This window comes from Nematolebias whitei, chromosome 2 (assembly GCF_014905685.2).
Source record: "Nematolebias whitei isolate Nwh7 chromosome 2, NemWhi1, whole genome shotgun sequence".
Lineage (NCBI taxonomy): Eukaryota > Metazoa > Chordata > Actinopteri > Cyprinodontiformes > Rivulidae > Nematolebias > Nematolebias whitei.
In genome coordinates, this window is record NC_056499.1 from 35,353,955 (window position 1) to 35,369,973 (window position 16,019).

At 40.3% G+C, this 16,019-nt stretch overlaps 1 protein-coding gene across 1 annotated transcript; it reads right to left on the minus strand.

The window, feature by feature from the left end:
- Window positions 1-396: 396 nt before the first annotated feature.
- On the minus strand, window positions 397-11,605 carry zgc:153993 (uncharacterized protein LOC767645 homolog; the record flags this gene model as incomplete). Its single annotated transcript, XM_037697651.1, is given in 5 exon segments — window positions 397-495; window positions 590-694; window positions 4,442-4,574; window positions 7,496-7,657; window positions 11,557-11,605. Coding segments are annotated over 5 exon segments (548 nt in total), but the record flags the coding sequence as incomplete, so codon positions are not given.
- Between the last annotated feature and the right edge of the window lie 4,414 nt (window positions 11,606-16,019).

Here is a 16,019-nt window from a genome sequence, read left to right on the forward strand (position 1 = left end):
TTGCACTCAAACTTTTCTTTTTTTTAATTACCAGTACTCAAGCTTGTGATCCAATGCCCTTTACAGAACTGGAGTGAGGTCAGAGGTCAGAGATCAGCTGCTGGCTATCAACTGACAGCCTCTTGTTTGGCAGCTGCACGGTGTCCTGCAGCAGGAAACTGTAAATCTATGGAAGGCACCGATTCACTGCTGGTGAAGGTAGACAGACAGTAAGAAAAATGCTGGTTGCAAAAGCACCTTTTCATCATTAAAAACCTGAGAAGAGAGAAGATTGTCTCCTCCGAGCGCAGCACTAGTTCCGCTTCTTGTTAGACGTAGATGAGAGTTGAGGAAATTGAAATTGTCTAAAAAACTGTTTTTATCAGCATGCTGCGTGTATCCAGACGCCTGGTGGTGTCAGCGTGTCTTCCTGTAGTAAACAAAGGTCGCCACCAAAACTACTGATGCTGCAATGGCTACATTCCTCCATCGTGAAAAATTTCGGATAACGCCCGCCTGGAAACATAAAAAAAAAAGCAAGATAAACTTAAGATCCTTCTGAAAACTGCAAAATGATTAAACCAATCTTATACGATGGTGGATCACTTACCCAACCCCCCTGCTGTACTAGCCAGGGATAAAGCAGCTCCCTGATGACCTGAAGAACCCAGCTGGTGACTATTCTGATGTTCTCAACATGGTTGGTTGTTAGAGCCTTTAAAGCAAAGAAATAAACAGGTTACACTAATCAAGTTGATGTTGATGTGATCATTAATTATAACTTGATGGCGTCAGCGTTTTAATTGAAATAGCAGTTTTTTCTTCACGCTACTAGTTTGCACAAGATACATCAGTTGAGTTCTGGTCAGTTCCATCTGAGTAATGGTTTTAAACTTTAACGATGAATAAAGCAGAGTCTTCAAACAGGACGGGTTATGGAAGCTTTTAAAGGCTAAGAGTCTAAAATATAGGAATACTTCCAGCTAGCTGACAAAAATTATGGTTTGCACATCCTGAAAAATTTCCTTGGTGTACCACATCTGAAAAGGAGGAGTACAAAGCTTAAAGAAAAATAAAATAAACAGTAAGTTTTCATTAGGCTGCTGAATGCACAATAAGAAGAAAAAAAATGCTAACAACTATTCATCTATTTTTGACTCTTTTTTTCCTGTTGCAGGGGAAAAAACGCACCCCGATGGCTGGAAATCCACTGTAGACAGGTGGAGAAACATCTCAACACATCTTAACTCACCTCCGTGTTTTAATGTACATGTTTTAAAGCCTACTGTATAATTAAAATAATGACAAATACTGTTAATATCTTAACTATACTTGCACACTCAGGTAATATACATCTCTTTTTACATGTTTTAGCATTACACTAGTTATTGAAGAGCTCATATATCATGACATTTGTAGTATCTTAATAATATGTATGTAGTATGTATTTTATTTTTAGTGAGGCAGATAAATGAAACAATCTTTCAAATTATGATGCAAGCATGAACATTGCTCTTTAAGTTGTACTTTTTAAAAAATAAATATATGCTGGTCACGCAAAAATACAAGATGGTGGATATTTTTTGAAAGACGGCCACTTGGCCCCTGTCAGAATAGTATATTTCGCATAACTTTTAGTGTTTTTTACCTAAATATTGCATTACAATTATCTATTGATACATTTTTGAACATGTAGATTTCAAATTTTGACCTTAAATTGTGCTCAAAATGCTTTTAAGACATTTTCTAAGCAAAAAAAATGCATGTTTTATGTTTACAAGGACATTAGTCTTTTGTAAAAAGCAAAGTGTAACAAACGCATGAATGTTTCATTTAACTGATATTAACAATAATATAAATTAAATGTAATTCTTTTAAATAATACACTTGCAACAATAACAACAATCTTACAGAAACTACTATACAAATGCCATGTACAACAGGATATGTTACATGTAATACTGGTAAAAGACACTCAGTCACACTGTTACAAATATGGTCGATCAATTACTGTTATAACAATCATACAAGAAATACTATAACAGACATGTATTAATGTTAAAAGAGAAACTGTCATTACAATGTATGTAAATTCTAAACAAAAATTATACAATGTAGATACATTATTGCTGCACAGTTATAGGTCTATGCGTATCAACATTGGTATCTTAGTCATCCTCACAGGTACAGCTGCATAAAGTAGTGCAAAGTTAACCTAATCGGATGCACTTGGACCTTCCTTGACAGACCAACTTACATCCACACTTGGTGAGTTGCTCACAGCTTTTAGCAGTAGATGGAAGTGTTGTCCAGAAGATCAGCCAGTTTGTCTCTTTTACAATCTACCCCCAGGCTGATGGACTTTGGTCCTGGAAGCTGCTGAATTGCCTGGCCCCATATGCAGCCAGCTTGGTAAGCTGCAGGTCTAGTGGGCTGAACAGGTGCTGCCTTTGTAGGAGGGATTGCTTCATATGATCTCCGTTTTCTAGTAAAAGGTCCAGTCTCACCTTATCCCCACTAGAAGACATACTTGATTTGTTGTACATCATGACCACAAATTTTTCAATACTGTGGTCATTCACTAGAGGTGGGTACTTACTCAGCTGTGCAAACACATCAGAAGCCTCTGGACATACCTCCCACATTTACCAGGCAATCTTCTTTCCTTTACCAATCTTAATGGATCCAACACCATAGGCATTGCATTAAGTGCTTCAAACTGTGGAACATTAATAACCAACATATTGTAATCATCGTGGGTACTGGTAATCTTAGTGGAAGATGAAATGAGAGCTTTATGTTTCTTGTCTTTTTGGCAAAGGCAACATTTGTTCCAGTCAGTATGTCATCTGCTACAAAAAGGTTCTGGTAGTGCAGTTGCCATTTTGTCTCACATATACAGTATATATATCTCAATATTCATTCCATATTGTACAAAATATTGGTGAACAGTGATTCAAGAAAAGCTTAGATACGTGTAGATGTACATCTGGTATGGGATATAACAAGGTTCGATTACAAAGAAAAAATCACCTATGCCTACACCGTGCCATATCATTCATGCAATACCAATTAAGTCCCATGTGATCTATAAACCATCCAGGTAACTATACTGTGAAGAGCATAATACAGGGTCCCACGATACTCTTGGCTCAGCTCTCCCATGCTGGCACATCCTGTCAATTCAGGTGCGTCTACCCAACATAAACTAAGAAATTAAACTATATTTTCTAGCTAGTGGGGCTCATTAAATAGCATTTGGGACACTAAACTAAACACTTCTACTAATAGCTGCTACAGCTCATTTATTAGCAAAGTGAGATTAGCTGACATTGAACCCCATGCCGAGTTACACAGCAGTGAAGTTACCAGTGTGCCCTGTTTGTGTGTAGCATTCACTCATCAATATACACTGGATTTGATTTAAGAGTTCCATTCCATCCAATTAGCCTTTGCCTAAAAAGACAACCCTACAAGACAGTAGGTGGTTTGTATTCAGACTTCCTTCTCATAGCCTTTGCCTAAAGAGGCACAACCTACAAGGCAGCAGGTGACCGGAATGGACACCTGCTAACTGCTGACCAGAATGAGTGCCAAGGCGTTTTCACATGCCAGTGGGCCAGCCCACTGCACCTCTGGGGCTCCAGTCTGCTCCGAGATCTCCCACAGTCTAGCCTGGGGCTGGCCGCAAGGTACCCAGTTACCCAAGGTGTGCCACATGGAGACACAGTGTGAGTCTTGACCTGGAGAACTGAGACCGCCTGGAACAGTCTTACGCACTGTGCCCTTTTTGTCGCTCCAGAAGGCAGCTGCAGTTGGAAGTGAGAATGACAAGCAAACTACACTATACTACAACAATACAACCTACAGGACCTGTGCAAATAACACTACACCACTAAATTTAATGAAAACATGTACTAACAAGCACTACTATGTATTTGCAAACTAATCTATTTACATGGAAGTCTTGAATCGGGTAGAAAGTTAAAGAAAAACAAAAATAAAGTGCAAAAATATACATTCTGTCATTATAGTAGATAAAATTTGAACTTCTTGAGTCAAGAAATGTATATTATGATGTCTACATTGTACAAATTGGACAAATACTTTGGAAGATACAAGAAAAACTGTGATTTCCACATTGGGTATTGGCCATCTTAAAATAAAGGCAGTCCTTTTGAATTTCCGCGTGGCCAGCATTCTTTTTTGATTTAGCTACCCCTAAGGAGTACTCATACTAAATTTGGTGCTTGCATCATAATTAGAAAGATTCTTGTAGGAATTTCTGTTATCTGTTTCACTATTAGAAGCTGATGTAAACATGAACACTCATGCTCAGATACTGTACAGTTCTACCTCATACTCAAACCATTTTTACATTTAAAAACTGTGTCTATTGAAATTCTTACACAGACCACTGGTTTGTTGTAACATAAAATAACATTTAAACTGGAAGCGTTACCCTGTAAATGAGTCTGTAGGCAAGATGGAAGAGAGCCACCACCCGACCCCAGTTGATGCCATCAATAAAGATGCTCCTGGTCACCATCATGAAGACTTCCTTTGCACAGTTACCCTGAACCATATTGATTAGTCTGACAAAAGAAAAAAAAAAAACAGCTGAAATACAGACAGATTGTCGTTTATCACTAAATATTTTTATATCAATTCCAGCAAAAAACAACAACAAAAAAAAAAAATGTCTTTGTCACACTAGCTCTTTCAAGGGACACCGTGGATTTTATTATTGTAGAACTGCTCACCCTCTTTTCATTTCATTTTGTTTCTTTAGACTTGGCTTTGAAACAGACTATAAAATGTAAAGTAAAATGTGATCATGCTCATTTTTGTCCTGTTCCTTTATGCATAACTAAGTTGGCTTCTTGTGTCCATGATAACTCATTCATTCATCATCTTCCACTTATCTGTGGTCAGGTTGTGCAGGTAACAGACCCAGGGGGGGAAACTAAAACATCCTTTTCGCAAGATGTGCCCAGGCCAGAGAGGAAACAATTTCTACAGAGAGTTCTGAGTCTGCCCCAGTGTCTCCCAGTGAGACGTGTCCAGAAAACTTCCAAAGGGACCCTCAGATGATAGAGCTCCTCATTTTATCTTTAAGGCTGAACCCAGGCCCTTTACGGAGGAAGCTCTTTTCAGCTGCTGGTGTCCAGGATCTCATTCTTTGGGTCATGAATCCCTCATGATCATAGGGCTGGAACATAGATGAACCAGTAACTCAAGAGCATTGCATTTTGCTCCTTTACCATAATAGAATGAAGAAACTCCTTCATTACTGTAGACTAGATCCTGATCTATTGTTTTATCTCCCACTCGGACCAATTTCATTTTTTCCAAATCCACAAAGACACAATGAAGTTCTTTCTGACCCTCTCTGCACTTCTCCATCAGCATCCTCAAAGCAAACATGCATCTGTGGTGCTCTTTCTTGGCATGAAACCACACTGCTGTTCAAATAGTCACCTCTCGTCCAAGTCTTGCTTCCACAACTCTCTCCCAGACCTTCACTGTGAAGCTCATCAACTTAATTCCCCAGTAGTTCCTAGAAATCTATACCTCACCCTTGTTATTAAAAATGGCACCAGAACACTTCTTCTCCATTCCTCAGGCATTTTCTCAACCTCAAATATGCCATTGAATATTTGAGTCAAAACCTCACTGCCATCTCTACAAGACATTTTCAAACTGCCACTGGTCATCTGTCTTTCCCGTCTTCATTCTTTTCAGAGCTTTCCGAACTTCACCTTCACTAAGCTTGCCCACTTCCTGGTCCACAGTTTCTATGACTTCTACTCTTCTTTTCTTTTCATTTTCTTCATTCATTAGCTCCTCGTAATACGCCTTCCATCTTCCTGTCACACTCTACTCACTTGTTAGAACATTACCATTCCTATCTTTAACAAGGCTAACCTGCTGCACATCCTTTCCAGCCTGATCCCTCTGTCTCACCAATTGATACAAGTCCTTCTTGCCCTCTTTAGTGTCCAGCCTCCCATACGACTCATCATATTCATTCAACCTTTATTATGCCTTCTGCTTTACCTTTGCCATCTCCCTCTTTGCTCCACATTGCATCTCCTTATATTTGTGTCTCCTCTCTTCAGTCCTCTCAGTCATATTTCTTCTTGGCTAACCTCTTTCCTTGAATAGCTTCCTGCACTTCACTATTCCACCAACAAGTTTCCTTACCATTCATTCTCTGTCCAGATGACACACCAAGTACCTTTTTTTTCATTCAGCTTTTATTTAGACAGGTAAATTCCATTGAGCCTCAAGGACTCATTTACAAGAGAGACCTGATTTCAACAAAGAATGATGACAACAATGGACAACGACGACAACAATAAACAGTTATAAAAAGGCATACAGATTTTTTTTAATTAAATTAAACCTTCCTACCTGTCTCTCCATTTACTGTTGCTGTAGTAGCCCAGTTGTCTGGAAGCTCTTTCTTACCACCCAGATCCTTTAACAGCTCCTCTCTGAACCCCTTACAACAGTCTTCCTTCCTCTGCTTCCACCATTTGGTTTTCTTCTCTAATTTTACTATTTTTGCTTAGTCACAACAACATTCATTCTACACACAACCATCAAATACTGTCTGGTGACACTCTCCCCTGCCACAACCTTACAGTCCTCAATCTCCTTCAGGTTTCCTCTTCTACACAAAATGTAGTCTACTCGTGTATTTCTGCCTTCACTCTTATAGGTCACTATGTTCCTCCCTCTTTTGGAAGTAAGTGTTAACTACAGCCATTTCCATTCCCTTGGCAAAATCTACTTCCATTTGTCTTTCTTGTTTCCTTTCCTTACGCCAAACACACCCCTCACTTCCTCATCCCATCTGTTTCCTTCACCAACATGTCCATTCAGATCTGATCCAATCACCACTCTCTCCTTCCAGGGAATATTCTCTATCACTTTATACAGATCCTTCCAAAATTTCTCTTTCTCTTCTACCTCACATCCAGCCTATGGAGCATAACCACTGACAACATTTAACATTAGACCTTCTATGTCTACCATTAGACACATCACCCTCTCTGACAAATGTTTCACCTCTGCTACATTCTTTGCTAACTCCTCCTTCTGGACCACCCCTGCTCAATTTCTCTTTCTATCCACACCATGGTAAAACAACTTAAACCCTGCTCCAATGTTGCAAGCCTTGCTGCCCTTTCACTTGGTCTCTTGGACACACAAAATATCTACCTTCTTTCTCTGCATCATGTCAGCCAGCTCTCTACCTTTGCCTGTCATTGTCCCCACATTTAGAGTTGCAACCCTCAGTCCTACATTCTTGACTTTCCTCTTCTCCCGCTGTCTCCTGACACGTTTCCCTCCTTGTAGTGTCTGACTTTGGCAATCTTCCAAACTTTGATGGCTTTCTTGGTTTATTGTATATTTTCCTTTCAAAGTCTTTCCATTCAGTCAAATTTAACAATAATTTAAAATGATATGTAGACTAAGGTGGTTGTGCATATGAAGAACTACTCACCTCTGGAACTCCACGTTACTGTTCAGGTCGTCAGCTATTTTAAGTAGCTGATCAACAACCTCTTTGATTTCCTGATCCTCTTGCTCATCTGACCTTCCTCCCAGGTCTTCAGAGTGGATGTGTCGACCGGGGTCTTCTGCGTTTACACGCTCGATTACGTAACTGTGGCAAAACAGGAAAAACACTGTTACACCAAAGCACTACATAAGCTCATGTCTAATACATTTTTTATTGTAACATTGTACACAACATAAATGTAAAAAAAGGTCATCTGGTCTTTGCAAGTTCAGAAAATAAAGTAGATAAAGCTTAGGTTTAACAATAACTCATTACAAATGTGTGTCATTATTTTATAAAAGTGTAAGTCATTGGTGCTGCTGATCAAATGTATTGATTAACTGATCATCAACAAGTGTGATCACTTCTATAAAAACAGGAGTTTTGGTAGTTTGCTGTATTTAAATGTTTTAACACGATGATAATGAGAAAAGGAACTGTGCCATCAACCTGGGGGCCGAGATGGGGTAGAGGCAGGGCAGCCGACCCAGGACCCGAAAGTCTCGGGTTCAATCCCCAGCCATTCCCACATGTCGTGGTGTCTCTGAGCAAGACAACTAATCCCTAATTGCTCCCCGGACGCCTTCAATAGCTGCCCACTGCTCTATCTGGGTGTATCCCAGGTGCGATTGGTTAAATGCAGAGAACTAATTTCGCCATTGTATGTTCCCATACAATGATGACAACACATAGCACTTATTATTATAACCTCAAATATCATACCACACCATACCACTTTATTTCTAAAGTACCTAAAACAGCAGCAAGGCTGTTTATGGCTGTTTATTGTCATGTGTACCTTATCTGTGGTTTTGTTTAAAACAGGTCTCTCTTGTAAATGAGTCCTCGTGACTCACTGACACTAACCTGGACAAATAAAGGTTGAATGAAAATGGCCAACCAAAGTGCTGTACAAAAAAAACAAACAGCAAAGGACACAGGATAAAATACATACAATTCACAAAAGTAAAGAGAATAAACAAAATGACTAAAAAATGAAAAGCACAGTGGTTAAAATTAACTCCCACTAGATCGAATGCCGGAGAATAAAACGTGTTTTCAAAGGAGAATTAAAAACAATGAGAGAGGAAGTCTGCCTGACATGGTGTGGTGACTCATTCCACAGTTTTGGACCTGAAACAGAGAAGGTCCTGTCACCTCTGAGCTTAAAACATGTGCATGGAAGAAATAATAGCATCTGATCTTCTGACCTCAGACAGCACTGTGGGATATATGGCTGCAGCAGATCAGCAAGATAGGAGGGGGCAGAACTATTGAGATTTACAAACATACAAAAGGATTTTAAAATGAATTTGGAAAATAACTAGAAGCCAGTGGAGGAAAGCCAAAACTGAAAAAATGTGTTATATTTTGCCTGTTCCAGTTAAAAATTGGGCTGCAGCATTTTGGACCAGTTGTAATTGTGTGATGGAGGTCTGACTGATTCCAAAAAGAAGCACATTGCAGTAATCAAGCCTGGGTGTTATGAAAGCATGTATTACTGTCTCAAAGTTAGTTTTGGACTTTATGGGCATGGGCTTCAATTTAGACGGTGACCTCAACTGACCCCCCCCCCCCCACTCCCCCCAGGATTTAACAATTGTGGAGTGGTGGTGCAGAGGTTAGAAGATGGGCCTGTGATCGGAAAGTCACAGGTTCAACTCCCAGTACTGTCAACATCAAAATGTGGGTGGAAAATGTGAAACACCCACACCTGCCTCCACTCTCATTCGCCCCACTCTGGGCCCCTGAGCAAGACCCTTAACCCCCACCATCTGCTGCCTAAACAAGTCTCTCTTGAAAATGAGTTCTCCTGGCTCAATGAGACTACCTGGATTTTTTTTTTTTTTTTTAATTGTGTTTACATGACTGTTTGGCTTCATGGAAGGGTCCATTTTCACATTAGTGCCAACCTGTTTCTCAAATGGCACTAGAAAGAAAAGGTCATACAGTGTTTTCTGATTGTGCCATTAAGTGGAAACAACATGACTTCTGTCTTCTTATCACTAAGATTTAAGACATTTAAAGCCATCCAATCCCTGATGTCAACCAGGCAGTCAAGAAGAGGTTGGATAGAGCATGCACCAGTGTGCTTCAGAGGGAAATACATTTGGCAATCATCGGCATAAAAATGGAAAAGGATGCAGCATTCACAAAAAATAGCACCTAGTGGCAGCAGGTAAATGGTAAATGGACTGTACTTATTTAGCATTTTTCTATCTCATCAAGATACTCAAAGCACTTTACAACACAATCTGTGCCTTCATTTACCCATTCATGCAGCATTCTACTAGATCTATACAAAGAACAATCAGCACTTTATCACATTCATCCACTGATGGGAAACACATCGGAGGCAATGAGGGGTTCAATGTCTTGCCCAAAGATGCTTCGGCATGTAACTTCTGGAGGATTAGAACCCCCAACTCTTGCATTGAAGGACGATTGCTCTAGCCCAGCCACCCCAGGTATAAAGAAAAGAGAAGGTGTCCAAGAATGGAGGCCTGCGGTACCCCCCACCGAAGATCTGTGGATGTTGAAATAAAGTCCTTGACATAGACAAAAAAAGGTTCAGATGATTTTTTAAAAAGCTCACAAAAAGTTTGGAGTGCATTATTCAATGAAGAGAAAAAATACAAGTGAAAAATATTTAATTTACAATCAAATACAAAGATTAAAATGTCCTAAATATGTAAAACTTCAGAGCTTAAAGTGGATGCAGCTTTTTTTTTTTTTTTAACAAGGGACAGGCAGGGACTACAAATGACCCACAGATAAAGACCTATACACAAAGCAACTACTTCCTCAGGCAGCTGAGACGAGCTGGTCTGGGAAGCTCAGTCCTCACCTTCTACAGGTGTGCAGTGGAGAGCATCCTGTGCTCCAGCATCAACGTGTGGCATGGAGGCTGCACAGAAGACTGTTGGAGTCAGTCTCCCCACCATCACAGACATCTACACCTCCAGATGCAGGAAGAGGGCCACCTGCATCATGAAGGACCCTGCTCACCCAGCACACACACTTTTTGCCCCGCTCCCTTCAGGAAAGAGGTTAAGGAGCATTAAGTGCCGAACCACTAGGCTGAGGAACAGCTTCTACCCTGAGGCTGTTAGACTCATGAATCTTTAACCAGAATATTCACTGTAATGCCACTTTAACTGGTGATATGTGACTTATCTGTGCTGCTGATTTTCCATGCTGCTGATCTCATGCTGCTGATTATCTCATGTATTCACTCATACCCATCTGCTCATGACAGACTCATGTTCGGGCTGCTGTTGTTACGCCGTATTGTTTTACATTATTAGCGTTTAGTGTATATCTTAAATCCTTATTTGCGGTTTCTTTTTATACTTTATATTTAGCTATTTTGGGTGTAACTGGGACCTTGTGTACATAATTTCGTCCCACCTCACGTACCACATGTGATGGAAGCGACGATAAAATTGACTTGAACTTGAAAAGTTGCATTCTCTAATTTGTAGCACTGTTTAATGAACCTTCACGGATTAAAGAAACTTCACAAACGCACAGTGGCAGCGAGGGCTTTACTGTGCAAATGTTTGTCTCCATCTCACTGAGATTCATTTGGGATGAAGAAATTGCTCTTTCTGAGTAATTAAACTCTCTTCAGAGCCACTTTTACCACCTGTGATGTAGCCTCATTTGGGTTTACACAAACATGCACGCACACACACATGCACTATCCTAGCTAGAAGTGAACAAAAAATAAATAATCTTGTAATTAGCAAGATTTTCAGACATAAAAGGTTTAAATTTAAAAAAAAAGTAAACTCAATCCTGAAGTAAAGCAAAGTGAAAACAGAGCGCCTGGATGCAGACAGCTGCAGAGTGAACAGCAGGTGACACTAGCTTCTGGCACCCAAACAGCCTCAGCAGAGCCACTGTCGTGCAAATTTAGCAACAACTAGTCAGATAAGTGTGCATATGTGTGTTTGTAATTTGGACAAACTTTCCCAGCAGGTTACTGTAATGAAACTTACCCTCTGAAGATCACCACTCCCTGCTCCAGTATGGGGTCATTAATGACATCTGGAAGAGTCACAACAGAAATAATTAATCATAACATCTCCATTAATCTGTACTGGTCTGCAGCGTGCAGTGTTTGCATTAAACCAGGGGTGCCCAAACGTTTTCCCTGAGAGGGCCAAATTTAAAATCTATCAGAGGACAGTGGGCCAAATGCAACAATACATGAAATGGTTTAAGTAAAGTCCATTTACTTATTATACAGTTATTTAACCTTCCATTCTGTATAAAGAACATTACAGAACAGGCTGCGTTGGTGGGGGGTGGTGGTGGGGGGTGGGTCCTCCCCCAGAGAATTTTGAATAAAAGAGATGCCATTTCCTGCATTCTGGTGTATTTTACAAAGGTTTATTACAGTAGATTAACATGAAACAAAAGATGTAAACTCTGTTATTATTGACATCTCTGACCGCTTCATAATGCAACACCGCTGCAGCTCTGCAGGTAAGGGGCGTTCACTTCTGGACAAACTGAGGTTGCTGATTGGTCAGTTGCTGACATGTCTACTGGATTGACTGACAAGTGGCAGGACTCGTGAAACCAGTTTATATGTATAATTTACTTTTAAACACTTTGTGTGTGATTTGTAAGAGTATTAAGTGCAGGATCATTTCTTACCCTTGCGCCTCATGCACAGGTCTGTGTATGAGGCGCAAAATACAGTAACGATCTGAAGAAATTAATTCACATCTATGATGGGAAATGGGTCCTTGAGAGACATGGGTCCTTGTCCTCATTGGTCATTTCGGTTAGACTTCTGGTAACATGATGACAGAGTGGGTGCAGTTATAGTTGGAAATTCGGTGCATGTGATTACCCGAGGCAATCACTCTGTGCGTCACAAAAATCAGCCCCCAGGAGGGCTGTGTACCGGGGCAGGCATGAGCGCCCGGCTTTGTCAAAGGAAAATGTTATTTAGTGGCAGGAAGTTACCAAGGGATGGTAGGAAGTCTGTTAAAATAAAATATAAGAATATAAATTATTAAAATTATTACAAAAATAGACAAATTAGCTAAGCTACTGTGTAATCCGTGTAGTGCCATTATGGTAGTCAGACTGACTAACATTAAAGTCAATTGGTGGAATCAATGAGTGCAAACACATTGATTCTTCAAAGGAAATTTTACTATAGTAATGAGGACAGCTCGTCGGGCCAACTTTGGCCTGCGGGCCCCACTTTGGGCACCCCTGCATTAAACTCAGTGGATTTGTGTCTCGTGTGGAGAGGCCAGTATACCTTTAAATTGTTATAATGGTAAATGCCCTCTTGTTGCTCTAACTTTGATTCTTAAAATGTAAAATTGTGGTAGCATTAAAACAGAACTGATATTTTTTGATCTGGTTTTAATGGCTGTGAAGGACTGGCGACCTGTCCAGACCAGAGCGTACACTGCTTCTCTCCTGTTGACGCCCAGGGATCACCACCTTCTCCCTGTGACCCTGAACTGGATCGAGCAGGTACAGAAAATAGATGGATGGTTTCAATCAGTGGTTGTTATTTTGAGCTCTGAGTTGCACATAAGTTCAACCGGTTACATATACTTGTAGCAAGTCGGTGCTAAAAGTAAATCATCTTATAACTTAAGATAAAAAAGAAATAAATGTAACTATGTAGGTATCCGAGAATCTTGTTCACGAGTTATGGAACGAGTGATAGTTTGATGGATTGAGGCCTCGACCTCAGTAATGAAGGTGTTGCTTCGGTTTGCCGTGATGAAGAAAGAGTTTAGTTGAAAGGCAAAGCTCTCGATTTACAGGTGTGTCTAAGTTTTATCCCTCACCTAAGGTCAGAAGTTTGGATCATGACCAAAAGAATGAGATCCTGGATACAAGCGGACAAGAAGAGCTTCATTTATAGGGTGGCCAGGCTTAGCCTTAGAGATAAGGCGATGAGCTCCGTCATCTCGGGGGTGCTTGGGGTAGAGCAGGTGCTCCTTCGCATTGAAAGGAGTCAGTTGAGCTGGTTTGGGAATCTGATTAGGATGCCTCCTGGTTCCCTTTGGAGATTTTCAAGGCATGTCCCACTGGGCAAGACCCATAACTCACAGAAGGGATTGTGAATCTTCTCTGAAACACCTTGGGGCCCCCCCAGAGGAACTGGAGAGTGTCACTGGGGACAGGAATGTCTGGGTCTCTCTTCTGGACCTGTTGTCTATGGAACTCAACTACAGATACGTGATAGAAGATGGGAGATGAGGAAATGTAACTATGCTTGTGATTTGATCTTTTCAGAATATTAAGTATACTGTCAAATAAAACTGTGATAAGAGTCACAGTTTTTGAAATAAATCACAGTATCAGCTCTGGTTATGCTCTGGACAGCTCACTGGTTGTAGAAAACATACTGGTGGTAGATGGAAGCAGCTGGAAGTATTACTGTCCTACAAGCTGTTTGAAACTGAATCATAGGTTTGTGGCTGCTCAATTCTACTAAACGTTGTTGTCTACTCGAGAATAACTCCCTTGACTTCACTAAGAGACACCATCATTTCAGTCACTGTTTGTTACAGAGGTGCCACCATCATCCAAAACTGTCCATCCTCCTAGAGTTCTAATAACCAGCCTGCAAGTCGTTTGCCAAAAAGTTCATTTCAAGCAAACAAACACGATGCATTACAGTAAACTCAACCATAAGTAATAAGAGCAGAAGAATATCAAGTTATATTCAGGCCAGCGTTACATCTGTGCTACAGTTCAGACACTTTTTAATTTGTTGTCGCTTTTCATTCGGCTCAAATACTACTAGACCTGTCACGATAACAAATTTTGCTGTGCAATTGTCTCAGAAATTATTGTGATAAACGATAATATTGTTTGAAATTTAACAATAATTAATTGTCAAATTTTAGAAGAAATCTTTATTTGTTCTCATGTAATACATTTTTTGACCACCTGATGGCAGTATAAGATGGTTTGAACCAAAGGATGGATATCCTGATGCATGCTCAAAGGATGGATAGTTGAGCAGCATGTCTCTTTAAGAAAAATGGGAGGGAGGCTCCTTGACGTGATGTGGGCTGACATGGTGACGTTCATTCAACCTTTATTTATACAGGTAAATCCCATTGAGCCTTGAGGACTCATTTACAAGAGAGACATGATTTCAACAAAGAAAAATGACAACAATGGACAACAGCAACAACAATAAACAATTATAAAAAGTCATACTGCAGTTTGTTGTTGTTTTTTTTACAAATAGGATGGCTAAAAGAAAAAGGTAACAAAAAAACAGCTAGATTCTAAGGCGAATGTAGAAAACTAAAAACAGGAACATGTCTGAGTTGGTCCCTGCCAAGAGTCCAACAGGTTCTTAAAGCCACTTAGAGAGGTCAAGGTCGAGAGCTTCAATTGTTTTTGTAAGGTATTCCAGGAAATAGGAGCGGAGTAGGAGAAGGCCCTTTTGCCTATTTCAGTTCTCATTGAGGGAACACTGCACGTAATAATGTCCTGAGAGCGCACACTGTAGCTGCACTCACGCAGAGACATGTAGGAGGAGATGTATGAAGGCAGCAGACCAAGAAGTGATTTAAAGATGAAAATGTACCAGTGAGAGAGTCTGCATGAAGTTAATGATGTCCAGTTAACCAGTGAATACTGGGTACAGTGGTGGGTACGATAATCACAGCCAGTTATGAATCTTAGTGCACCATGATAGACAGCACCCAACATCTGCAGGGTTCTCGTAGGAGCGTTCATGTAAATAATGTCACCGTAATCAATGGAGGGAAGGAAAGTCACAGATACAAGGCGTTTCCTAGCATTCAGGGTTAGACAGGATCTGTTTCTGAAAAAGAAACCCAGTTTAACTTTCAGTTTCTTTACCAAGTTTTCCACATGGAGCTTAAAAGAGCGATGCGAATCGACCAAGATACCCAAATATTTATAGGAATCAACAAACTCAATCGGGACACCATTTGAGGATAAAATCGGAGGAAGAACTGCTGGGACCAACTTCCTATTTGAAAAAAGCATCCCTTTGGTTTTGTCGGCATTTAGGACAAGTTTGAGGCGGAACAAATCTGTCTGAATGTAGTTGAATGCAGATTTCAAAAGCTGGAAAGCCTTAGCAACAGTTTTAGCTTGATAATAAACAACTGTGTCATCAGCATAGAAAATGTATGGATGCATCAGGGATGTTTTTACCTACGTTATGTATGTAGATTGTAAAGAGGGTGGGTCCTAAGACTGAGCCTTGTGGTACACCATTGTTGACTGTTAAATAACTGGAGGAAGTACCATTATGTTGAACACATTGCCTCCGGTCTGAAAGATAGTTAGAGAACCAACCAATGGTGTGTTCTGAGAAACCAATTTCTGAGAGTTTATGACACAAGATGTTCTGATCCACAGTGTCCAAAGCTTTAGACAGGTCTAAGAAAAGTGCAGCACAATAATCCTTAGCATCCAGTGCTTCAAC